The sequence below is a fragment of the Pipistrellus kuhlii genome, unplaced genomic scaffold (assembly GCF_014108245.1).
Source record: "Pipistrellus kuhlii isolate mPipKuh1 unplaced genomic scaffold, mPipKuh1.p scaffold_m20_p_8, whole genome shotgun sequence".
In the NCBI taxonomy this organism is placed as follows: Eukaryota; Metazoa; Chordata; class Mammalia; order Chiroptera; family Vespertilionidae; genus Pipistrellus; species Pipistrellus kuhlii.
In genome coordinates this window covers 23,706,407-23,731,985 of record NW_023425584.1, presented here as the reverse complement: position 1 = coordinate 23,731,985, position 25,579 = coordinate 23,706,407, and the positions used below count along the sequence as shown (strand labels likewise).

General features: G+C 44.7%; 1 protein-coding gene across 4 annotated transcripts in view; it reads left to right on the top strand.

Moving 5' to 3' along the window:
* The window catches only part of ARHGAP26 (Rho GTPase activating protein 26), a 408,339-nt gene that overhangs the window by 83,593 nt on the left and 299,167 nt on the right, over positions 1–25,579 (top strand). For all 4 annotated transcript variants that reach the window (XM_036423211.2, XM_036423210.2, XM_036423209.2 and 1 more), the window contains exons 2-4: positions 18,524–18,619; positions 20,199–20,260; positions 24,653–24,724. In XM_036423211.2, the coding sequence (XP_036279104.1) occupies positions 18,524–18,619; positions 20,199–20,260; positions 24,653–24,724 (230 nt within the window). The remainder of the gene's footprint in view (positions 1–18,523; positions 18,620–20,198; positions 20,261–24,652; positions 24,725–25,579) is intronic.

Below are 25,579 nucleotides of genomic sequence, written 5' to 3'. Positions count from 1 at the left end.
GTATTCTGCACCCTGGAAACCCAGAATGGGAAATAATTTAGCAGAGGAGACAGGCTCATGAACAAGATTGTCTTAATTGTTTTTTAGCTTTGATGTGAGGTTATTAATAACTGACTTATACCTCACCTAGCCAATTTCTAATGCTATAAAAACACAGGCAGTGTGTATCTTCTTTTTGCTTATCTCTTCAGTGACTAGTATAGTGGGCAGAGAGGTATTCAATACATAGTGTTTTGAATGAAAAGCAGAATAAATGAGTGATTTGTACAGTGTGGGACACACTTTGACAGGAACATAACCACAGCTGTGAGAAGTTGCATGGAAGATAGAATTACTAACATGGCCCCCGTATCTGGGTCAAGTAATGAAGAATGAGGGTGTTTGTGCATGCTCTTTGCTCATGCACTCCATGACATTTCTGAGCTGCTCCCGTGTATGGAGTTATGGCGAACAGCAGGCTATGATGGAGTACAGGACTGACATGGTCTCTGCCCTCCCAGAGCTGCACACATTGAGCAAGTGTGGGAAGTGCTCAGAGGGGGAAATTCAAGTGCATGGGCACACAATGGGGTCAGCCTGGGCCAGCAGTGTGTGTGTTCGAAGCTTGCCTGGAGGGAGCCAGGTGCTGGTGGTGTGAGGAGTGGCAGAGGAGGGCCTGTGAGGGCACTGGTCTGGGAAGGAAGCTGGGGTGGTCAGAGTGTGGAGATCTGCTCTCACTGTGACCAGGGCCAGGCCATTTACAGTAACTGAGGAGCAGACATTCCTTTTTATATTGTTGCAAAATCCCTAGGTTTTGGTAGCAATGTGACTTAAAGGCTCATGCTTCCTAAAAAAGAGGCTGTATTAGCTTCCTGTGACTGCTTTAACAAATGACCACAAACTGGGTGGCTTAAAACAACAGAAGTTCATTCTTTCAGTGTTCTGGAGGCCAGGAATCTGAAATCAAGGTTTTGACAGGGTTAGGCTCCCTCTGAAGGCTCCAGGGGAGGGATCTTTTCTTCTTTCTTCTCAGCTACTGTGGCTCCTTGGCTTGTGGCTGCCATCTCTCTAATCTCTGCCTTCTCCTTCTCTCTCTGTTTTCTTCTCTTTTTATAAGTACACTAGTTCTTTGATTTAGAGCCATTTCTAATGCAGCATGGCATTATGTTAACTAATTCTATCTGCAAAGACTCTGTCTCTAAATAGAGTCCTATTCTGAGGTTCCAGGTGGGTATGCATTTTGGCTACAGGAGGGGATGTTGAAATTGGGGGAGCAGTGCTGGGAGCCTTTCTTTGAGTCTTCTCTATTCTTCAAGGTTTCTGGGTTGACAGGAGACAGGGAGAATTGGTTGTGGGAAAAGCGGGCCAGTGGTGGTTGGATGAGTCTTGGTGAGAGTTCCTGGGTGCAGGATTCTTCTCAGATGCCTAAAGATGCTGGGAGACTGCAAGAGATGGCCCTGTTCATGCAGTTCCCAGGCTCACATTCACCCCTTTCTTCCTGGAACTGGGGGAGATGTCAGAGTTTCCTACTGACCGTCCTTGGAGCACCTTGAGATAGGAGGAAGTGTTCATAAGTGTAAACTAGCCAGAATAATTAATGACCCTGGTCAACTATGGCCTTGGGTTTTTCCATGGTCCTTCTCTTCTCTGGGAATAGTTTCCTGCTGCTTTCTTGGCTGCGTGTTGCCAGGGACTTTCCAGGCCTATAGGACATTGCTTTCCTTTTCTTTCTGGTTTCTCTGCTTTCTCAGGTTCAGTGCTAGTAGCTTCTCCCAGTTCTCTGGTGCTTACAGAAATCACTCAACAGTGTCTTCTTATAACAGTGGTTCTTGAATACCCAGATTTGCTTTCCAGTTGGAAAATTTTATTCCCAAACCTGATTTCAGATTCAGTAAGTTGGATGATTTGATTTAGGTGAACTTCAAAACCCAAATCAAGAAACCCTTCCCCAAAGGGTTTGTGTTTCCTCAAGCGATACCTGATGTATTAGACAGATGGCTTCTGCATTTACATGATGCTAATGGAAAGATTATATTTCAAACTCTGACCTAGAAATTCTGTCTAGACACACAAATACAAATCCTATAATTTGCCTGTAGGCAAAGTGATAAAATAGAATTAGTGGTACCTTGAAAACATTAGAGGTCTACTGTTGAATGAGGAAGAGTGTGAGTGGGGAATGTGGGCTTTCTGACCTCAGTGCTAAGCCTAGGAAATGGGGTTCCCATTAGTTTGTTGTATGTGTGTGTAATGAGGTGAATAATGACATAGCTGTTTTGTCTTCATTTTTTTGTGACTCAGCTTTCTCTTTCTGTAAAACGGTGTTTGCAGAGTACTTTCTATCCTGATTGAACTCTTAGAGAGTCTCATTCTTATTTGTGTATCCCTTTACTTACTTAAAAGCATTATTGGGACCTACTGTATGCTAGAACTGCAATGTCTGCCCTTTTCTGAATACAGCAGAGATGGGTACTCCTGCCTGGTGTTTATAATGTCATCAGGCTGGTACACATTAAACAGTTAACAAAATCAAAGGAAATGACCGATCATGTAAATGGATGGGAAGGGAATTCTAGGGAGCTTATCATTGGGAGTGGGTGGGGGATGAGAGGATGCTACTTCTCTGAAGAAGTGACCTTTCAGGCAGAGTGTGAAGGGGGAAGGCGCAGTAACTAGGTGGATGGGGCTGGGGGAACACTGTGGGCAAAGGGAACACTACATGCCCAGCTTTGTGGCTAGAGCGGTCCCAGCACATTCCAGCATCTGAGTTGGCCAATGGGGCTGGAGCTCTGAGCTAGGGTGAGGCTAGCAAGGTGTGCAGATGAGGCAGGTTTTGTATACCTTGGTCAGACGTGTTATTTTGAGATGAAAGGAAAGAGTGATATAATTGGGGAGAATGTAGAAGGAGCAGTGACAAGATCAGCTCTGCTTTTCCAGCAGGTCATCCTGGGTAGCTGAGTGACAAATGGTCTGGAGGGGAGTTGGGAGGAAGGGAGGAGGTCAGAGGTGATGCTGGCCTGGTCTCAGTGATGCAGCAGGATTGAGGTCTTTCTTGAGACATTGGCTGCAGGAAAGGAGAAAGGAAACGGGGTGCACAAGCAATTTCAGGTGTTCCTGTGCCCAGACCTGGCTACCTAATCTGTGGGGACCCTTGTTCACAAAGCAGAAATAAGTGCTGTTAAAGGTATTAAAGTAGAAAGCTTTTTCTTTCCTTTATTAATCTCTTTCTCGACTGTGGTGCTTTTCATTTGCTATTTAATGTTGTTCTAAATAAAGACAAAATAAAATTTTAAAGTATTGGTGTGACTTTTACTGTCCTCTTTATTTTGGGCAATGACAATTTTAAATGTATGATAAGTATAAGATCAACTGACTTATCTTCAGAATCATTGAAATTACACAATTCACATTACAAAGCTTGTATGCATATTAATTTTGTTCTTATCAGAACCATTGAAGCACTGCACAGATTAACTCAACTGAATATATATATTCAGAGAGGAAGGGAGAGGGAGAGAGAGATAGAAGCATCAATGATGCAAGAGAATCATTGATTGCCTGCCTCCTGCCCCCCCCCCCCCCCCCCCCTTACTGGTGATTGAGCCTGAAATTCAGGTATGTGCCTTTGACCAGAATAGAACCCAGGACCCTTCAGTCCTCAGGCCAGTGCTCTGTCCATGAGCTAAACCAGCTAGGGCCCTACTGTTTTTATTTCACTTGGTTTGTGCACATTATACCAATGTTCTGTCTTTGACTTTCAGGCCTTAATGGGGAAGGACTGAAAGGATGAGGGCTATGGATTGCTTGATCTTATCAGTGATTCTGTGTCTTCATGGTCAGCATAAGATGTTGGCTTATCTAGAGAAATAACATGAGTAGAAAAGACAATGACAGGGTTTTTTGGCCCTTTGTGTTTCTTTTACGAAATTGCCTTCTTTTTTTGTGTGTGTTTGGCTAGTTCTGGTTCAAATGGAAAGCGTGGCCTCTCAGGACTGTCAGTGTTCGCCCTACTGTAGACATAACATGCTTACATTGTACTCACTTTGTCTTATTCAGTGCTCACACATTTTGGGTCCTCCAGAGTCCTGTGCTCACGAGACATTCAAACACCATATGTACATGGGCCCATAAGGCACCCTGTCAGGCACACATACACTCATGTTGGAGGTCTCCTCTGCTCACATCCACGTTTCCCTGTCCCATCAGATTTCACTTACAAAACACAAGTTCAAAGATAAAGTTTTAAAGGATTTCTAGATAATGACAGGTTAGCATTAAACCAAGCAGGCTCTTCTGAGCATGGGTCCCTGTGCAAATGCATAGGTTGCAGGCCCAGAAAGCTGCCTGCCTGTGCCTCAGTACTCCCTATCTCTCAGCAGCCCTGGGGGGCTGTCCTGTATTCACTTGAGTCTGTGGCAGGTTCACTATTTGCAGGCTCAGAGAAAAACTGGGCAGAGCCTGGATTGGCAACCCCTTACGCCTGCTTCCCCTACCCCCCGCTTCCCCTACCCCCCTCCCCCCCCCACGCTGGCCTGTGGTTCAGGAGTGCTTGGCTCCCCAGGAGTGAAGGAGCTGCCGCTGCTTTGGGAAGCCTGATGGTTTCTAGGCAGTCAGCCCCAGCACCATTCATCAGCTCCAGGTGCCTGAGCAGAGTGCGTACAAATCAGGCCCTAAACAGAGCTGCTCTCCAGTTGCTTGTGCAGGCTTCAAAATATGAGACGTGACTGGGAACATTTTTGGAAAAAGGCTCAGGGTTCTGAATTTGTGAGTTTTCAATTGAATTGTGGTGTTTCCTCCTCCCACCTACAATGTCACCTAGATTTCTTTCACCCTGAGCTTTCATGGCCTGCTTCAGGAGCATTTGTGACTCTTAGGAACGAGAGGTTCCGGCTTTTTCCCGTAGAGGTTCCATTATTGGGACCTGGCACTGGATGTTCTGAGGGTCCAGATGAGAGGGGTTCTCAGACTTCAGCTTGCATTCATCTGCTTCAGGTGGCTGGGGTGGGCTCCTTGGGAGAGTCTATCAAAGTAGTCTTCAACTGTATTTTGAGAAACACTAATCTTCAGCCTCTGAAATTTTGTAATGGTGTGGAGTGAGGAGGGTACTCCGAGAACTAGTTGAAACATGATTTCTTATTTGATTAGCAGCCAGAGGAGACAGTGTTGGGTAAGAGGCCTTATGGCTGGGAGTCTGTGGGGATGAAGAATTTTGTCCACCTGGACCTCCCTGCTTGGTCCCACTAGCACAGCCTCCCTTGAAGTGCAGGGAACTGGCTCATTACACAGGGGAGAAAAGAAAGTGACTAGCCCAGCCTTTGTGGCTCTGTTGAGTGTTGACCCATGCACCGAGAGGTCACTGGTTAGATTCCTGGTCAAGGCACCTGCCCGGGTTGCAGGCTCCATCCCCAGTAGAACATATGCAGGAGACAGCCGATCAATGTTTCTCTTTCATGGATGTTTCTCTCTCTTGCTCCCTCTCCCTCCATCTCTCTCTCAAATCAATAAAAACATATTAAAACAAAAAAGAAAGTGAACTGAATTTCTGAGAATGTATGAGGTGTGGCTGTGCTCAAAATTGCTAGGCACTTTTTCCCCCTTCCCTTTAGGAGATGTTAATTTAATCCAGGATAGCCGGGAAGGTTTTCCTTTTTTAATTGAACTTAGTCTGGCGCTGAGGAGCAGCTTCCTTGCTTCCAGTACTTTTAGTGGGGAGGAGGGTCTGAGCGATGCCCAGGGACTAGGCTGATTCCATTTAGATCATAATGGTGGGAGGGCTGCAGGGTGGAGAGGCCTAAAGTGGGCGGGAGGAGGCCGAGTGGCTTGGCTGTTCTCATCTTTGCACAGAAATAAATGAGCATGATGTTCAATTTATTATGTTATTTGGTATAACTGTGTATTAGTACCCATTGTCTATTGGGTGCTTGCTTGCAGCCAGGTCCTGGGCTAAGCACTTCAGGCGTCATCATCCCTGGAGGCAGGTGCCCTTTTTTCTCCATTTCATGCAGGTAAAAATGAGTACAGGGACCTTGTAGGTGCCTGAGGTGGGATCCTGAACCCTGTGCCTTCCCAAAGTCCCAGCACTTGCCCATGGTTCTAGGCTTATTTGCCTGGTGGGAGGCCTCTATTTTATTCCCCAGGCCTTGTCTTGCCTGACACCCTCAAATTTATCTTAATTGTTGATAAAAACAACTACTGGAGGGTTACCTGATTTTGTGTATTATCTCTAGGTTCTGCTGTCTGTGACTTTCTGAGTTAGTAACAATTGAGTGCAAATTAAGCCCATTCTTTGGTTTACTTTTTCCCCCTTTCTTTCTTTTTGTCTTTTGATAGGAAAGATTCAGGAGTAACACCCTTAAAAAGGGTGACAAGCCTTGTTTTCCCCTTTTTCTGCTTTTCAAGTGAGGGTCTTGTTTGTCCAAACTTGTTTAGAGCAAATATGATTGTGAGGTGGAAGGAGGCAGGCCTGAGGGTGTGCTATAGATGCCGAATTTTTCTTTCACAAATCCAACACTAAACTCTTTCTTTCACAATTCACTACTGTGAAGACCTGGGCACAGAAAGTTCTGCACCTGGGGTGACCTGTTGAGATCAATCCTAACTTAATGTTCTGCAATTCTCCTCTGTTTCATTTAAAAGCTTTACAATTGTTTTGGTAAATCTCCCTGCACTCTTTTCCGAAGTAGCATTATTTGCTTTTCTTCCATTGCATGGAGAAAGGCACAGAAAGAGGAAAAAATGGCAGTTGCTTGAACACTCTCTGGAAGAAGTGGTGACACTCAGATCTGTACCAATAAAAGCACGTTCTGGGTTTCTGTCTGGTGCAGGGCCCTGTCCTTATATACCTGGGACAGGCAGGGCTGCCCTGCTCCAGTTCCGCATCCACTCAGTGTTCCTGGCTTCCTGTCCCTTCTTCACTTTATTGGCCAGGCCTTTCTTTTACTTACAAACCTCTTCTAAGAATGTCTGGCTTTCACTCTTCAGTTTACCACCGTAAATTCTGAGGTGTACCTGAGGGGGTACACGTCACCCTCTTAATCTAATTGAGCCAACACATCCTTGTGAAGACATCATTTTATTTTGGGGGTATTAGTTGCTGTGGTTCTTTGCTAAGACTAACAGAGTCTGTGTTCTCTCAATTAGATTTTTGGAAACTGTTCTCTGAGAATGACAGAGGTGTGTCTCCCATAGGAGTATATAGTATATTGCCTCATCATTGCTGGGGTAAGAAAAAAAAAAAAAAAACACAGAGAAGATACTTTGTGTGGAATTTTAGAGCTAGAAGGACCTTAAAGATGAAGTGGTTCAGCCTCCTGGTTTTCAAATGAGCCTCTAAGACTGAGCTTTCTGAAGTTCATTAAGAACTTGTTAGGAAAGTGTTAAGTAATTTTCCCTAGGTTCACATCCATAGTTGGTTGGTGAGCAAGGACGTAGCCTGTTTCTGGTTCTGACTCTAGGTTCTACTGTTCCTTCTGCAACAGAAGTCCTCTCAAGGAATCCATTCCTCCAGTAGATACTGAGGGCCTCTGTGCTCTGGGCACTGGCCTGGAAGGATAAAGACACCATGACCTCCCAGGGTCTTGGGTGGGAATCTTAACCCTTGCCTGGGTGAGTGGGTGCCTGGACCAGCAGCATTGACCATCACCTGGAAACTTGTTAGAAATGCAGAAGCTCTGGCTTCTGGGCCTACTAATTAGAATACATATTTTGATAAGGTCCTTGGTTGTTAGGGTTCATATTAAAGTTTGAGAAGCTCTGCTCTAAGAAGGTAGGACATTCCAGAAGCAAAAGCCATGTCTTGAGGCCCACTTGAGGCCCCAGCCAGGGCTAATCACCTATCCCCCCTGATCTGTTCCTCTGCTTGGTGTTGGGTTTGATAGTGATGCTGTGTGGTGTTCCCTCCTAAAATGTGCGTATTTTAGGGGCAAAGCACAAATACCACCTTCTCAGGAAAGTAGACACTTCAGGCCCCAAACCCTGTAAATCTCATTTATCTTGGATGTCACCTTAGCAAGCTAATTCTTTTATCTGTTTCACCAGGGGCTGGCTGCCTTCCCCAGGAAATGGGCAAAAAGGATTTGATGATACCATTCTTTCCCCAGGCATTTAAAAGGCATATAAGTACAACCAATGGACACAAAACTCTGGGGAGGGAAGGTATGCATGGGGGGGGGGGGGGCAATGTTAAAATATGTACACAGATAATAATTTAATAAAAAATATTTTTTAAAAAAGTTACAATTATAGCTTAAAAAAAAATAAAAAAAAAATAAAAAAAATAAAAGGCACCACTTGAGCTGAGACTGGTTTGGCTCAGTGGATTGAGCGTCAGCCTGTGGACTGAAAGGTCCCAGGTTTGATTCCGGTCAAGGGTATGTACCTTGGTTGCGGGCACATCCCCAGTAGGGGGTGTGCAAAGGCAGCTGATTGATGTTTCTCTCTCATCAATGTTTCTAACTCTCTATCCTTCTCTCTTCCCCTCTGTAAAAAATCAATAAAATATATTAAAAAAATAAGAATAAAAATAAAAGGCATCACTTGAGTTTAATAAACTTCTCAAGAGGAAACCCATACTTCTTTGCATTGTAGTTCAGTTAAAAATTAGTGTTTTCTGTTTTTCCTTTTATCTGCAAGGGGTGAAAGGAAGTTTAAAAATCTATAGATGAGTTAGGTTTTTCTAAGCATCTGAGGACACAAATATGTTTTTGGTAGTTCACTAGAATGAGGTTATTTGAGTAGTTTGGTGAAATCAAAGAGATAAAAATTTCTAATTTTTATGCTAATTAAGACTCTCCTTTTGTTGATTCTCTTCCACTCTGCCTGTGCTTGTGGGAAGGAAGAAAAATCAGTACCCAAGGGCTACCCTATTCTCTGGTCTTTCATAACGGGGGTTCCCCCATTTTTAATTCTCACCATAACCTTGTGGGGTGTATTGTTCTCAGTTACAGGAACACTTGGAAGGATTGAATATTTTGTCCAAAGCCTACAGCTAGTAATTGGCAGATCCACGTTTTGAAACTAGGTTTGCAGAGTTCATGAACTGGATACTCCTGAATTGCCCTTAACTGGCTCTGTGCGTGTGGACTTATCCAGCCTGGAAATACCCTTTCTTTTCACTTCTTCACTTGCCTAGACCCTCTCCAAATGGGTTTCTTTGTTTTAACCAAGGAACTCACCACTGTTTTTCCTTAGGGAGTTTTTCCTGCACTGACCTGCTGTCTTACAAGGTCCCAGTGCATCATGGGAATGTTGATGTTCTGAATGAAGTGCCTCAGTTCTCTGTGTCCCTGTTATGCTTTGTGCCGGGGCTGAGTGATTCAGTTTTGGGGCTGGGCTCTTTAGGGTTTGGGTTTTGATCATAGATCTGATGCTGACTAAAGCACTTAACATAATTGTCATTGATTGGCAAATGTTTATTAAGCACCTACTGTGTGACATACACTTAAGTTAGTCCTTATTTTCTTCATCAAGTGCTATCATGTATACTCTCAATGTTATGAGGAAAAGCTAAATAGCACTTTGGAAATACAAATATCTTTGTATACATCATTTATACATATTTATATATAGATAGTGATGATGCTACTGATCACTCTTAATTGGACATGAACTTGGAGTTTTCAGTAGGGAACAGAGTTTCTTTGAATCCCTCATACTCTCCTTGTCTCCTGCTCAACTAGTGGACTGTGTACCCATGTCCAGATTGAGAGGTGTCATTTGATCATTTCTCAGGGAGCAAGCCCTTGACACGTGGCTGCATGATCCTGCAGTGAAGTAGGATGGGAAATCAGAGTAGAAGTCCCAAACCGAGTTCAGAGCCAGCTCTTTAGTGAAAAGTTAATCAGCATTCAAGTTGATCTAGTCTCTCCTCTATATAAAAACCCGGTTCCCATTTCCTTAGGGGTGAAATCCTTTTGTGTGGCACTTAAGTCCTACCATAGTTTGATTCTACCCTCTCTTCCCAGTCTTGCCTCCTATCCATCAAACTTAACTTTCTGCCATTTCTAGGAGGTCCTCTGCTTTGGCATCTCTTTGCTTTCTATTCTTACTTCTAGAATACCTCCCCAGGCCCATCTCCCCTGCCCTGCATCTCCTCCCATTTCTACATATCTAACTAGTTCTGAACTTTTAAGGCTCAGGTCAAATTCCACTCTCTCTCCCCCCCCCCCCTCGCCCCCCCACCGGGAGGCCTCCTCCACTGGCTTCAGCTGGAATAATATCCAGCTTACACTTCTGTAGTTATTATTTTTTTTTTCTATTCTCTGATTGCCTTAGCATGCTCTACCTTAATTTATAAATTCACATACATAGATTAGGCCCTTATAAATCGTATCCTTCTCAAGGATATGCAATATATGCATATTTTTTTTATTTCTTTGAATACATTGATACCAGATTCTCAAATATTTGAGTAAATTAGGCAATATAGTATAGTAGTTAAGACCTTTGGAGTCAGAGGGACCAGGTTTCTTATACTACCACTCATCTATGTGACTGTGACAGGTTCTTTCACCTCTCTGAGTCTGTTTCCTCTTTGGCAAAATGGGAGTAGTAATACATACTCAGTAGATGGTGGTGGAGATGAAATAGTTTAAAATACTTGGTAGGGACATATTGCATAGTAAGCACCTGATAAATTAATGCATAATATATTTTGGATATATATTCAGGTGGGTTTGTGTTCCTATATTGTTCTTGAAGGGGTTTTCTATGTAAAATAGAGGTTCGGTGCATGAAATTTGTGCACTGGGGAAGGGGGGCCCTCAGCCCAGCCTGTGCCCTCTTGCAGTCTGGAACCCCTCGCTTTTTTCTTTTTCTTTAAAAAAAAAAAAAGAAATATATATATATATATATATATATATATATATATATATATATATATATATATATATAATTGATTTTTTTACAGAGAGGAAGGGAGAGAGATAGAGAGCTAGAAACATCGATGAGAGAGAAACATCGACCAGCTGCCTCCTGCATACCCCCCACTGGGGATGTGCCCGCAACCAAGGTACATGCCCTTGACTGGAATCGTACCTGGGACCCTTCAGTCCGCAGGCCAATGCTCTATTCACTGAGCCAAACTGGTTTCGGTGACCCCTTGCTTCTTACTGCCTACCTACTCGCTGCTCCTTAGCGCTGCTGCGGAGGCAGGAGAGTCTCCCTCTACTTCCGCTGCACTTGCCATCTGTGAGCCCAGCATCTGGTTGAACGACACTTCCCCTGTGAAAGTGTATTGACGACCAGGGGGGCAGCTCCTGCATTGAGTGTCTGCCCCCTGATGGTCAGTGTACATCATAGTGACTGGTCATTCAGGTCAGTTAGGCTTTTATTATATAGACTAGAGGCCCGGCACACAAAATTCGTTTGTGTGTGTGTGTGTGTGTGTGTCAGCCCAGTCTGTACCCTCTCCAATCTGGGACATCCCTCTCACAATCCAGGACTGCTGGCTCCCAACCGCTCGCTCTCCTGCCTGCCTGATTGCCCCCAATCGCTTCTGCCTGCCAGCCCGATCACCCCCTAACCACTCCTCTGTCAGTCTGATTGATGCCTAACTGCTCCACTACCAGCCCGATTGCCCTTAACTGCTCTCCCCTGCCAGCTTGGTCTCTCCCAACTGCCCTCTCCTGCTGGCTGGGACACTCCTAACTGCCCTCCCCTGCTGGCCTGGTTCCCTCCAACTGTCCTCCCCTGTAGGCCTGGTTACCCCTAGCTGCCCTCCCTTGCCAGCCTGGTCCCACCCAATTGCCCTTCCCTACAGGCCTGGTTCCTCACAACTGCCCTCCCCTGATGGCCTGATCGCCCACAACTGCCCTCCTCTGCCAGCCATCTTGTGGCGGCCATTTTGTGTCCACATGGGGGCAGACGTCTTGTGTGTTGGAGTGATATTACCTCTTTATTATATAGTATAGAATTGGAAACCACTCATCTGGAAAAAGGTGACACACCTTTCTTTGTTCTGTGTGATTTCGCTTTTAAAGTAAACTCTAAAAATACTAATAATTCATTAGCTGTAGTGCTGTGGTTGGAAAACAAATTCTCTAGTCAGTGCTGGCTGTGGCCTCATTTAGGAAATAACAGTTTTAGGGAAATGGACTCAGAAAAAGCATGCAGATGTAGATTCAGAATGTATACTATATAGCATGCCCTAGTTGATAAGGGAGGTGGGCATAGCATCCTGTGCTGAGAGGAGAGGGTTTCTGAGTCTGCTCCAGCCAGATTTCAAATAATGTGAGACCGTGGTGGTGATGACTTCATCCCTCCAGCCAGCCCTTCCTCTCTGTGTCTCAGGATTGAATAGATAAGATAAACAAAGGTCCCCTGAATGTATTCGGGCAATTCTTTCCTCAAGGGCCCCTCCCTGGATTGTTGATTGAACACCCACTGGAAATTTATCCTCTCCAGTCGATGTCCTTACCAACTGGACAGGTTCTGTCCCCAGCACTGCATTTTAGGCTGGCCCTATCATTTCTCCTTGAGCCTTAGCTCACCTCTCTGTCTGATACAGTTGATCACCACCTAGTGGCCACAGGTAAGACTGTGAGTCACAGAAACTAAAAAAAAAAAAGCTATAGGGGAGTTTTGTTCTAGTGTAAGATTTGAACATGGTGTGTTTCTTATTTGCTTATATAATGCAGGGGTTCATGCTGTAGGGTGGCATTTAACAAAGGAATGTCACTTGCTTTTGTTACAGTTACGCAATGGGACCAGGTTTAAAATGCCATATGCAGACTTGGGGAAATGGTGAGTAAGGAGGATGAATGCCTGTTCCCAGACACAGTTCCTGCTAGGATGTGTTCTCAGCTTGCCCAGATACAGGGAGAGAGAAAAGGAGGGTTCTCTGGGAACTCTCCCTTCATCTGGAGACATGCTGGGGCTGAAACGGGATATGTGGTTGTGGCATATAGTTGCCGTTTTTGTTGCTCATTTCTCCTGGTCCCTTGGTGTAGAGAAAGTTTTGCTTTCTGTACTTGCTGGCAGCTCTCCCTGCATCTCTGTGGGAACCTTCCTCAATAGACAGAGCCAGGGGAGATGATTTTATGTTTAACAGTAAGCACATACCTACTTATACTAGCTCCCACCAGACCTACATAAATTGGAACGTTTCTCCTAATTTACCTAATCTGCTCCCCCCCCTCCCCCCCCCCCCCCCCCCCACTTGTCAAGCATAGAATCATCTTTGAAGAGTGTAATGAATTAGTGGAATGCCAATTCCCCCCACTCCCTTTGTTCTTTCTGTGACACCTGTTCTCTGCAGGCCTTGTGCCTGGTTCTGAGAATACACTGGTGAGCATGAAGAGACATGTTCCTCACTCTTACGGCACTTCCTAGTTGGGGAGATATTAATCAAAGAAATACCCAAACAATATGAAATTGCTGTGAAAAGGAGTTGCATAGGACTCAGGATGTGAAAATAGAATAGGGTTTGGACTGGTTAGAGAAATCAGGGAAGGCTTCTTGGAGAAAGGAACTTTTATTCTGAGGGCTGCAGGTAGGGATAGGGCACATTCCAGGAACTTGCAGAGGCCAGGGTTTCTGGAGCTCAGAGAGGGAAGTGGGGGCCTAAACTCTGCAGGGCCTCTCTGGCCTGGGGAGGGACTTTGTTCATTGTTCTTAGAGCTCTGGGAAACCATTGCAGGGTTTGCTGCTGGGGCTGACATGACCAGGTGGAATCCTGACTGGAGGGACAAAGTGGATGTGGGGAGACCAGAGAGGAGGCAGTTGCGGTATCCAGGCAGGGCTAGGTATTTGGTTTAGGGGATGCTGACAGGGTTGGAGATGAGTGAGCAGAACTGAGATGCGTAGGAGGCAGACTTGGGAAGGACTGTTCTGTGAAGGGCGATAGGTGGGGGTCTGACTCTGACTTGTGTGGCAGGACACATGATGATGCCCTCCACTGACTGGATACACAGGAAGAGTACTTAGTTGGCTACTTTGGGAGAGGGTAGGGGAAGAGAGATAATTTGTTTTTTAGCATGTTGAGTTTTACCTGGGAATGGGGTTGTGGGGGAAAGCTGTAGTCTCCTGGCGGCTAGTGTCCATCTCTCAGCTCCCACCATGGGAATCTTCTTTCCTCTGGGGAATCTCAGACCCTCCACTTGTAAGTCAGCCTGTATTGCTGCGCCTGGTCAGATCAGTGCACCAGGTTTTGAGGGCCACTTTGTGCAGCCCTGTCCTAGGCACTTACACATTATGCCATGAGACTACTCATGAATCATTGATCATGCAAGATGATGGGGCATAGAGGCTCTGGTACGTGTAATTGGCCTTCAGAGAAGGGAGACATGAGCCTGGGGATTTGAGGATCCTTGTGCTGTAAGCAGCCAAGATGCCATTCTTGTTGCAAGTACTTACCTTGGCAGTTGTCTTTATTAACTAATTAGTTTCTGAGACCAGGGAGATGTGACAGAATAGCAAATATTTTTAAGGGTAGTTGTAGACATTTTGGTAACTTTGGAGGTCAGGGAAAGGTATTAGATACAATGAAAATAAATATAGTTGAAAGGCTACCTAGACTCCGTCATTATGTGGGTGTTCATATGCATGTATGTTTGTGTGTATGTCAAGTTGTGCAAAAACAGGAAATGGCTCAACTTGTATTATTGGTAAAACCTGAGTAAATTAAGAACAAAAAGGGAATGGCTTGACTTGCAGTTCAATAGTACAATTTGTATAAATTAAGGTAGATTCCAACTTTAAAAAAATTGTGATAAACCTTGTCTTTCTGTACAAAAAAAAAAAAAAAAAAGAAAGAAAGAAAGAAAGATTATTCTTGGCTTAAATTCTCTTAAGCTCTGTGCAGATGAATGTCTGCTGTGGGAGGGCATGGTGCCTCCAGGAAGGGAAAGGTGCTCTCCTCTGGTCCTCTGGGGAGCAGACAGCTTTGGGAGCAGCCTCCTAAGGCCAGGCTTCTAGCTGCTTCCATATCCTTACCCACCTGGTCTCCTCACTCAGAGGCAGAGACTACTTACTCTATAAAGCAGATACTTGTCCTCCCTGGAGGCTGCCAGACGTGTCTTCTCTCACTCTGGCCAGCATTCTGCCTTCTAGCAACAGTAAATATTATCGCTCTACTTGGCTCTTAGCTATGTCCTGCACTGCCTGAACACCAAACAGTGGGGTTATATGAGCAGGGTGCCGTGACACTTGGCATGCATCCAGCACCAGCACCAGCCTCCCCCTCTACCCTCCTCTTATTGGAATGAACATGCTGGATTCCTGTGTGCATCAGAGGGAAGGCTCCAGAAATAGGTCTCTGTGCAGCTGCATATCCAAGGTGATCACTTGATAGGATGCTGTTCGGGTTGAAGTAGACAAGAAGCACTGCCTTTTTAATTCCCTCTTCATTGTCCCAAGTAACAGAGAATTTATCTTTTAAATTCTAAAAAAAAAACCCAACCTGAATTTTTAAAATGATTTTAGAGTGAGAGAAAGAAAGGGGGAGAAGAGAGAGAGAGAGAGAGAGAGAGAGAGAGAGAGAGAGAGAGAGAGAGAGAGATCGAGCGATTTTTTATTCCACCTATTTATGCATTCATTGGTTGCTTCTTTTATGTGCCCTGACCAGGGATCAAACCTGCAACTTTGGTGTATAATTACAGGTAGTGATGATTACCTTCCCTGGATCCTGTTATTGTGGGATTTATATTGTATATCAGGGAAGAAAAGCCTAGCTTTGCCTAGAACTCAAGCTTACAGAACAGAATGCTTATACTAGTACAGTGTGTCTCACTGGATCTCCTGACAGCCGGTGGGTAAGGTAGGGTTGACAACTGTCAGATGAAATGATTGAGACTTTATGAGTAATCCTGGGTTAGTTACATATCTGGTACATGATGTAGCTGAAACTTGAACTCAGGAGACAGTGGAGGTTGGGGTGAGGGCTAGGGGTTGGGGAAGGGATTGTTCGGCATATAATCAGAACCCCGTGATGTGCAAGTAGAGAAGGGAGGTCCTTCAAAGCAATGAGATGCTGTCCCAGAGTCAGGGGAGCAGATGCCAAACAAGCAAAACAACAGGTGCCCACTGCACCTTTAAAAAATATTTCTCTCCCAAGCGTGAGTCATTCAAGCCCATGGTGAGTTCCCTTTCAGTTTCCAATAATTGGGATTCTCATTCTACCCAGCTGTCCTCACTGGCCTACAGCCCAGTATTGACTCCATACTCATTACCTAATCTTCCATCAGGGGGACCGGCCTCGTTATCAGCTTTGTGGGGCCCACCTTGCTTCTCAGGTTTGTGCTGTGGCGCGGTGTGCTGTGTGCCCCGGACAATGAAATCAAGGTTACCTTCTGGTCATAAGCTAACAGGCCCTGCTCTTGGCCCTCCTGCGAAAGGCCCCACAAAGGCCCCGTTGTGCAGAACCAGCCACTTCTTGATCCTCGTTGGCAGCTGCCCCTGGCAGCCCCGCTCTTCAGGTGCGTGCTGGGAGCTTTCCCCAGCGTGGCTTGCATTTCGCCTTTTTTCCACTTTGATGAGAAGATTGTCCAGTTTGAGTCTTTCTTGCCTTACTGGTGGGAGGTGCAGGAGGATTTTTAGTGTGCTTTCTGATCCGGAGGGCTTTGTCTTCCACTCTGAAAGGTTATAGTTCCCTTTTCTCATCTTGCCTGCCTGCGGCCCACTCTGTCCTTCTTCGCACAGTGTTCTGACTTTCAGCTAGTCTTCCTTGCCAGGGTGTGATTTATGTTCTCGGAGATCTCCTCAGCCTGGGTTGGCCAGTTTTAAGAGATGCCTGACTCTCCTGCCAGCATCTTTAGACTTTTTTGCCAAAGGACCATTCCATTAAAGTGACTGAACCAAGGAGAGATGGGAGACTGTTGGCTGTTATCTACCTGTTCTCCTTCTCCACTCCGAGTGCCTTCCTGGCTGGTATAGAGCCGAGGACCTTGCACGAGCCACAGCGAGCTCGGGACTTGTGCCATCTGAGCCACTGAGAGGGCACTCTCGGAGCAGGAGCTGCTGGTGTCCAATGTGGTACCCAAGCCGCACACACGAGAGTGGGCCGGCCCAGCCTGGCTCTTCTACTGGTAGCCATTGCTTGGAATGAGCACTTAGATTGATGAACTGAATGTTGGGGATTGGATTTGTATACAGCCCCCCCATCTCCCCCCCCCCCCCCCCATATTAAACAGCATAACCAGAGCAATGCCAGGTATGTTGGAGAGGAAACAAACAAGCAAAATCAAAAGATGGGGAAAAACTTAACCACCAATCTCAAGGGCCAAATCTGGGAACTAAAAAAGAGAAGTGCTGAGGAATATGGGTGCTTTTATTTCAGTGGGTTTTGTTGATCTGTGAAGCCAGAATTCCCCACCCCCAATCCCAATATCTTATTAAAGCCAGGCCTTGCCGCCAGTTATGCCTCATATTTCCCTCCTCTGGGAATTTGAACATAATGCCATTTCCCCTTCAATGAGGGGAACATGGACCAGGGTAATTTGAGTGATTAGCCTAATCTGCAGGAAGGCTGCACGTGGAATTAAGTTAAGCACATTTGTACTGAGCAGCCTTGTTTGTCAGGCCACTGTAAGGTAACTTGGTGGTTTTATGCCATTAGCAGAAGTTGAGGGTTCATAGAAGGATCATTGGCTTTTATTACTGACTTAAATGAAAGCTTATTGTTTACATTTGACAAGGGCCTCTGAGAGCTTTCTTTATAGATACCACGTGTGGGGTTATACTATGTGTGGGGTTACTCCAACCCCAGACATTGCCAGGGCTTTGTTCTCATGGCAGTAGGCGGGGCATGGTGACCCAGGGAAATGGTTCCGCAGATGTTTGTCAGGCTGGCCATCCCCTGTGCTCCTCAAGCGGGCTCTGAGAACTCGGGCCTCACGTGTACTTGAATTGGAAGAAGAAGTCCAGGTCCTCCGGTGCCATGGAGACAGGGCAGCTCTCAGCACTTTGTCCCAGCAGTTTGTGGTATGAGCTGGACTCAGACAGTGGTCGGCAAACTCATAAGTCAACAGAGCCAAATATCAACAGTACAACGATTGAAATTTCTTTTGCGAGCCAATTTTTTTTAAACTTAAACTTCTTCTAACGCCACTTCTTCAAAATAGACTCACCCAGGCCGTGATATTTTGTGTCTCATGTGGCTCGCGAGCCGTAGTTTGCCGACCATGGGACGAGGAGAAGGTGTTGTTGCGTCTGGCATGGGGTAGCTTCACTGACCACGTGGAGGTTCAGTGACTGAGCCGACCTGCAGGGTTGTAGATGCTAATACCGCACCTCCTCCCAGACCTCCTAGGCAAGTGGATTTTCCCCTGTGTCAAATGGAGAAGGATGACTTGCTGTATAGCTGGAGGAATTAGGAATAGGGCCAGAATTGTTAAAGCAAATGCAACAAACATACTAACTTCTAAAGCAAATCAGCATGTCATGTTATAAACAAATGTTTACTGTTTTGAATTTATGTTCTTTTGTGCTTTGAAACGGATTCAGGAAGATATCTGCTAGTTGCTATAGTACTGGAAGGACTAAAAAGTGCAGCAAATAAGAAAGCCAGTTCATGTCAGTAATTTACATTTCTTACTCCTTTTCTTACTAGATTTGTCTTCAGCGAAGAGGAAATTTGCAGATTCCTTAAATGAATTTAAGTTTCAGTGCATAGGAGATGCAGAAACAGATGATGAAATGTGTATAGGTAAGTCATAACTGTGCTGTTTATCACAACTTTCATTGTCCTTGCTGAGCCTTTTTCTGAGGATAAGAATCAAAGTGTCATAAATTACAATTATAGTGGAGGCGGTAGAGTTGAGTGAATATCAGGAATTGGGGCTATTCTGGGCTTCTCAGAGCTCTGGGATTGCCTCTCTCACCTTCTGCCTGCAGGTTTGTAGTGGGGCTTTCCTCTCCCCTCCCTTTAGTGTTCAGCTCTGGCTGCTCTTGTGCCATTCTTCCCCACAGCCACAGTGCTAACAACTTTGAGCAAAAGCAGAACACAGGTGGATGAGGGAAGAATTAGATCAGAGGTTTCAAATGCTAGCTCATGGGTTGAGATCAGAATGCTGCCATATTTTCTTTGGCACTCATTTATTTAATTGAATTACCATATAGATAGAATTTATCCTGAAGTTTCCGTTCCCTAAGCTTCTTTGAACATTGGAGAATCTGATCATCTGGCCCCACATTCTGCCTGGCTACAGTCGGCTGGAGCTATATAACTGCTGTTGTCTTCAAATGGGGAGAGGCGCTCAGTGTGTAGTTCGTAATGCTCCCCACCTCTCTCTTATGTTTCTTTAACAAGAGGCTGATGGTGGGGTTACCATGTATCACCTCATTGTGCTGCTTCACTCTTCACCATCACCTGTCTGCCTTTTGTAGGCAACACCGGGCACTGAGGATTTGCAATGCCGGGACACCTTTCTTTGCCAGGGCCTAGTCGTTGCACTTTATTCTTCTTGCATTGGCATCTTGGTTGACTTCATGAAGTGAGCAAGAATTGAGAATGTTATATTGAATCAATTAAGTCATCAAATGCTGATTGAGTTTCTGTTGCCTTGCCGTGCACCAGGATCTGGGGATGAGCACAGGCAGTTGGGAAACATCTGAGAGCCGTGAAAATCCATCATTGTTGTAAATCCTGAATACTTGGATGCTTTCCCCAACATTATACAGATCTTCCACATATCCTCAGGGCTATTGCACTTCATGCCTGTTGCCTTTGGGAGTAATTGTAGCACAAGAGATTCTCCCCATCTGACCAGCATGCTGCAAGCTGTATTGCATTTATAAGTGGCTTGGGGATTCAGGAGGAACCCAAGGAGAAGCCAGGGATGTAGCTTCCAGTGGCAGCAGCACTGTTTGTTTAGTTCTAGTGCCAAAGAAAAGGTTGTGTTCTGACGCAGGCCCACAACAAAGGTTGAGGAGGTCGAATCCTGGACAGGAAATCCTTGAACTCTTAAGCAGAACTCTGCCCCTTCTTGCCTGGGGTCTGGGAGCCAGCCAGCATCTCATCAGTCCTGGGTATTCTCAGGAACTGGCCAGTCTTTTCCTTGAAGGAAATCCTTCCCTAGCTGAAGTGCCAGGTGGCATTAACATGCATTTCTGGGGCATCCTTAATGGTTAATGATTAAAAGATAAGGGGAGCCTTGGGAAACAATTGATTTTAGGCTTCTGCTTGTGCCAAGGGACTTCAGTCCATAACATGATAGGTGTATCTGGAAAGGCTCCTGAATGTCCATTAGTCAACTTCCATCTCACCGCCCCTTTCTCTTTTCCAGCAAGGTCTTTGCAGGAGTTTGCCAGTGTTCTCAGGAATCTTGAAGATGAACGGATACGGATGGTGAGTATTGCTGGGCTACTCTTGGTCCTAGATAGTGTAGTGACATGTAGGAAGCATAGAATTTGTTATCAGAAGAACTGAGTTTGGGTTAAGGCTCTGCTACTTCTGTGCCTTGAGCTCTTGGGAAAGCCTTCTAATCTTTGCAGGGTTTGAAGCCTTCTGTAAAAGATAGGATAAATTACTTGGATAACTTGAGAATGACTTCCTTGCCCTTCTAAAAATTCACTGTAATGTGTATATATATAAGGTATATGACTTCTGGGTATATCTTTACAATGATTTAACTTTTTGAGGACTTAGATTTTTCTATTGGCAGAATGGGAAACCACTCTGCAAATCCCCATACTCCCTTATTAAATTTATCCAAGAGGTCTTGGAGGGCAGGGTCACTCCTTTACTTCTAATTCTGGAGCTCCTAACACAGTGCCTGTCATGTAGAAGGCATCTAGTAAATGGGAACTTAGAAGTGATGGTAGTTCTAAAAAGTTCTTCAAAGAGAGGCACTGTGAAGTTCAAGGACCAAAGGCTGACCTTCAGGCTCTTAAGAGATCTCTTTTGCATTAGAATTTATTCTGATGTGGTTCAGCATTAATAGGTTGAAGGATTCCATATCCACAGGGTATCATATCCCTAAGATATCAGATCTGAGGCTTGGTTTGAAACCCTTGCAGGCTGCACGCTGATTTGTCCTCAGGAGGGCTTCTCTCTGGAAAGTAGTGCTCCAGAGGCCTGCGGAAGTGTCCACTAATGAACATTTTCCTTCTCTTCCCATGCTAACAACTGAAATAGTTTGACACTAAATTTCCTGTCTCGGTCAGCTTGGGCTGCCAAAATACCATAGACCGGGTTGCTTAAACAGCAAAGGTTTATTTCTCATAGTTCTGGAGAATGGGAAATCCAAGATCCAGGGGCTGACTGATGTGGTTCTGGGTGAGGGCTCTCTTCCTGGCTTGCAGATGGCAGCCTTTCTATTGTTTCCTCACAGGGCAGAGAAAGGGTGGGGATGCTCTCTGGTCTCTTTTTATAAGGGCACTAATCCCATCAGAGGAACTCCACCCTCAAGACCTAGTTATCTTCCAAGAGGCCCCATATTCAAGTGTTATCACATAGTGGGTATTAAAAGATAAAGCATATTAAATTTGTAAGAGCTTATGTGAGCAAAAATCAATTCAAATTGGATAGCACCAGCCTGGAAGTAGTGGGAGTGCTCTAGCTGCAGGAGCTTGGGGAAAGAGTTTATGAAGAAATGCAGAAACAAATTATTTAATTGGCTATCGCTTAAATGGTTGCCTTATTTAGGCAAGTCTGGTTGTTTGTGATTACTTATTCTTAGGTTTTGATTTCTTAACCTTGAGGTATTCACAGGCTTAGGTTTTGGGTTGCTGATGTAGGCCACTAAGCATTAGAGCCATGTTGGTCCAATGGCCACTTGCTTAATTAATTTGCTGGGGTAAGGGCTTCAAATCATGAATTGGGGTGAGGATGGAACAGGGATGCAAGTTAGTCCTTAGCACCCACCAAGAAATTATGTAGCCCTATGTTTTCTATTTCAGTCCTCATGATGACTCTGGGAGGTGGTGCCTGTGTCCTTATTGTCTGGATGAAGGTGTTGAGGTTTACAGAGGTTATGCAACATGCCCAGGGTCACACAGTGGCGTGGTCCAGATTCAAACCCAAGCTTATGCTAGGCCAAAGAATGTGGTAGTTTCTTGAAAACTCCAAACAGAGCAGAAGCCTCTCTCACCTTCTGCCCTGCTGCTGTTCTGACACTGTTTTCCTTGAGTGCTCATTGCTGGACGCCTGAGCCAGAATCAGGTGGGGGTGGCAGCAGCAGCAGGGTTGCTGGTGGGTGGAGGCCAGGAAAGCTGTGTTTGTGCACGTGCTAGTGTGTGAGAAAGGGAAATGATTCTTTGGAGTCTGATTCTTGGCCGAGCCAGTATTTGGGGGTGGGTGGTGTGGTGAGCAAATCACGATAATACCCCGCAGATAGCCATGGCCTGCAGCAAGGGAACAATGACTGGATTATTATATTTTTCAGCTTGCCTCTGCACTTTTATTATTTATGTCAGTGAGTCGAGTTTCTACTGTCTGCATCTGAGTCTTTGGCCATCGCAAGCCCCTTCCCTATCTACTCGCCCTATGACAATCTCATCACCAATTCATCTCAGCTTAGCAAAGTTGCATCTTCTTTGGAAAGCCTTCCCTAATGTTCTGGGATATTTTTATTTTCTTAATATCTACTTCATGCCTCTAATTCTGCATTCAGCACATTTTTCTGATGATTGCATGTGTCCCATAGTAAATAGGAGTCCTTGAAGGGCAGAGAGTGGGCTACTGTGTACCTGCTATTAATACAGTGCGTGAAACTGAGTGAAAATTACACAATCATAGAATCATAGACCCAGGTGAACCTTATTTTTCACCTCTGCAGTCCCTCACTGGACAGATTAAAAAGTTGAGGTCTTACAAAGGCCCAGTGGAAGGACTGGGGCAAGGACTTGGGCATCCTGAGTCCCAGGTGATCAGCTACTGCTTTTCTATATTTAGCATTTACTTAGGGCTGGATTGTCAATCATGAATGCCCTTTCGAACAACTTGAGTTTAAGACATACTGATGCGTGGGATGAAGTATAGAGTTTTGATTTAATTGGTTTGAAGTGTGGCCTGGACGTAGAAATATTTAAAAGCTTCCCAAGTGAACCTAATATGCAACTGAAGCTGAGAACCCCTGACTTAGGGGCTCTGATACCATTGTGGGCTTTAGAGACTTATACTTGATTTGTGGAAAAGACTTAAACTGGTGAGCCAACTAAGTCACATCAAATAACAATAAAAATCAAACAAATTAAATGACAGTGAAAAATTCTAGCATTGCTCTTTACTAAAACAAGTGGCTTCAAAATTGAGAAAAAGGCAAATGGCAATAAATTTGGAGATCTGCCACCTTCTATCCTTCACTTTGTTCAGTTAGGTCTCTCTGTGTCCATGTGTGCTTCTGGTATGTGCTCTGTTGGTTTCATTGCAATGGATATGCATGTGATTTAGAAAAATAAAGCTTTGTTCCAATGAGATTCTTGAAATAATTAGTTGAGCAACGAATAAGCAGTGAATGACTTAAGAGGAAAAATTATGAAATATTGTACTGATTTAGAAAAGACCATGGAATCTTAGAGCTGGAACAATCAAGCCCAATTATTTGTAGGCGAGGAAATTGGAGCCCAGAGGTTAAATGTTTTGTCCATGGTCATGTAGTTGGCAGCCAATCAAGAAATCATTAATTCATTCATTGAGCCATTGAAACATATTTGAGTGTTCCTTTGTTTTAGGATTCTTCTGTGTTTTGGGGATGGTGATGGATAAGTGAGCATTTACATGAGGGTGTGTATGTATATGCATACATGAGTTTCCTCTCTGTGTGTGTGTGTGTGTGTGTGTGTGTGTGTGTGTGTGTTGTGTAGTGGTGAACAGAAAATTTTAGCTGACTTTTGCCTTCAAAAGAAAACCCTTGGTGGGCTGTTGGGAAGTTTCTTTGGATTCTATTGGTGTTCATGGAAAGTCTCCCTAAAGAGGTGACCTTGGGACTGAAACTTGAATTGCAGTAGTACTTGAAACTGACAGCATGTCAAGTCAAAGTCTAGTCATCAGTTCAAAACATGGTGTTATTCCCAGGCAGGATTAAAATTGATTGTCCTCATGGGGATTTAATGTCCCTCTTTGCATTTTGCTCTTAACTCAGCAAATCTGAGTTAGAAGAGCTAGAAGTGGGACAGGGGTTTGCTACATTTGAGGTACCTTCCGGTGATGATATAGTTGGAGTGCAGGACCTGAGGAGGTGAGGCTGTGAGATGATATTGAGAGGCAGCCAGGGGCCAGTAGACACTACAAGCATTCTGATCATAGTCCAGTGGTGGTATATAGGTCTATGCAAAGTCCGGCTAGCAGGGTTTCATGCCATCAGATATCAGGTGCTCTATTTGTTTATAATTCAGACTCAGTGTTGATCTGCTTTAAATATATCTGCTTAAATATAACTTGGGTGAATAAGCATTTCCAAGATGTCATTGGAAGCTTGAAATTTAGATCCTACCTTGTCACTAGTTTCCCTCCACCTTCAATTGGTTGCTTACATTTTTAGAGGTCCTAATTTTTCTTTCTAAACAATCCATTTTAATCCTGCCTGGGAATAACACCATGTTTTGAACTGATGACTAGACTTTGACTTGACATGCTGTCAGTTTCAAGTATTGTGAACAGTTACCTCGTGTATGGTGTTGCTCACCCAAACTTTAGGTGGAGACATGGGAGGCATTTTGTGCCAGAACTGCTCTGATTCTTTACTGATTATGCTCTTGTGTCCCCTCCCACCCCCTCACTCCCCTCTGTCCTCATCAGATTGAGAATGCCAGTGACGTGCTCATTACACCCTTGGAGAAGTTTCGGAAGGAGCAGATTGGGGCTGCCAAGGTGAGAAATTTCCAATTCTCCTTCTTGGATTTTAGGGCAGGAGGTCTGGGAAAACACACCTTCTTCAGAAAATCTTGGGCAGATAAGCCTGGAACCTAGTTCTTCACAAGTGTCTGAAAACAGCCTGTGTGCTCATCCCCAGAGCAGTCATTCTAGTATTTTGTTATCTAATCACCTTGCGCTAGTTCATAAATTGTCCAAAGGTAGAAACCATGCCTCCTCTGTGTTAGCAGCTTGATACCGAGTGCTTGGACAGCGGAGGATTGTATTTATTGTGAGGTCCAGGACTCGGAGCCTGGAACATGGGTGACAAATTGGGCCCTGTGGTTGTGGCACGCTGTTCTTTGCTTACTTTGGCTGTGTGTGCAAGTGAGTTCTCTCTCTAGACCTTAAAAATTTTCAAGAGAAACTGAAAAGTCAGAGTTTTATATGAAATAGCCTGGTTTCCAAAAAAAAAAAAAAAAAATGTTGGCAAATAATTAAAAATATATATTACACATTGTGCAGGTCAAAAAGTGGGACTGCTATAGCTCAGAGGCCAACATTTGTTGTCACTGGCTTGGTGGGACTGTAGCCCACACTTGGCTGACTGTTGCATTACTGAAAGACTGCAAAGTGAGTCTTGTTCATTTTTAAGAGGTGGATTCTCCCAGGTTCCCCGCCCTGTGAGAAATCATTAGAAGCCATAGCTAGTTTGACCTTCAGTAGAGTGTTAGAGACCACCTGCAGGGAAGATGTTTTCATTGGAATCAATGAAAGTAGGAAGATTTTCCCAGATTCTTGCTTTTCCAAACTGTGTCCTTTAGCCGCAGTCCCTTGCGCCACCTGCAGGGTGTTTTGGGCAGTGTCGCACTC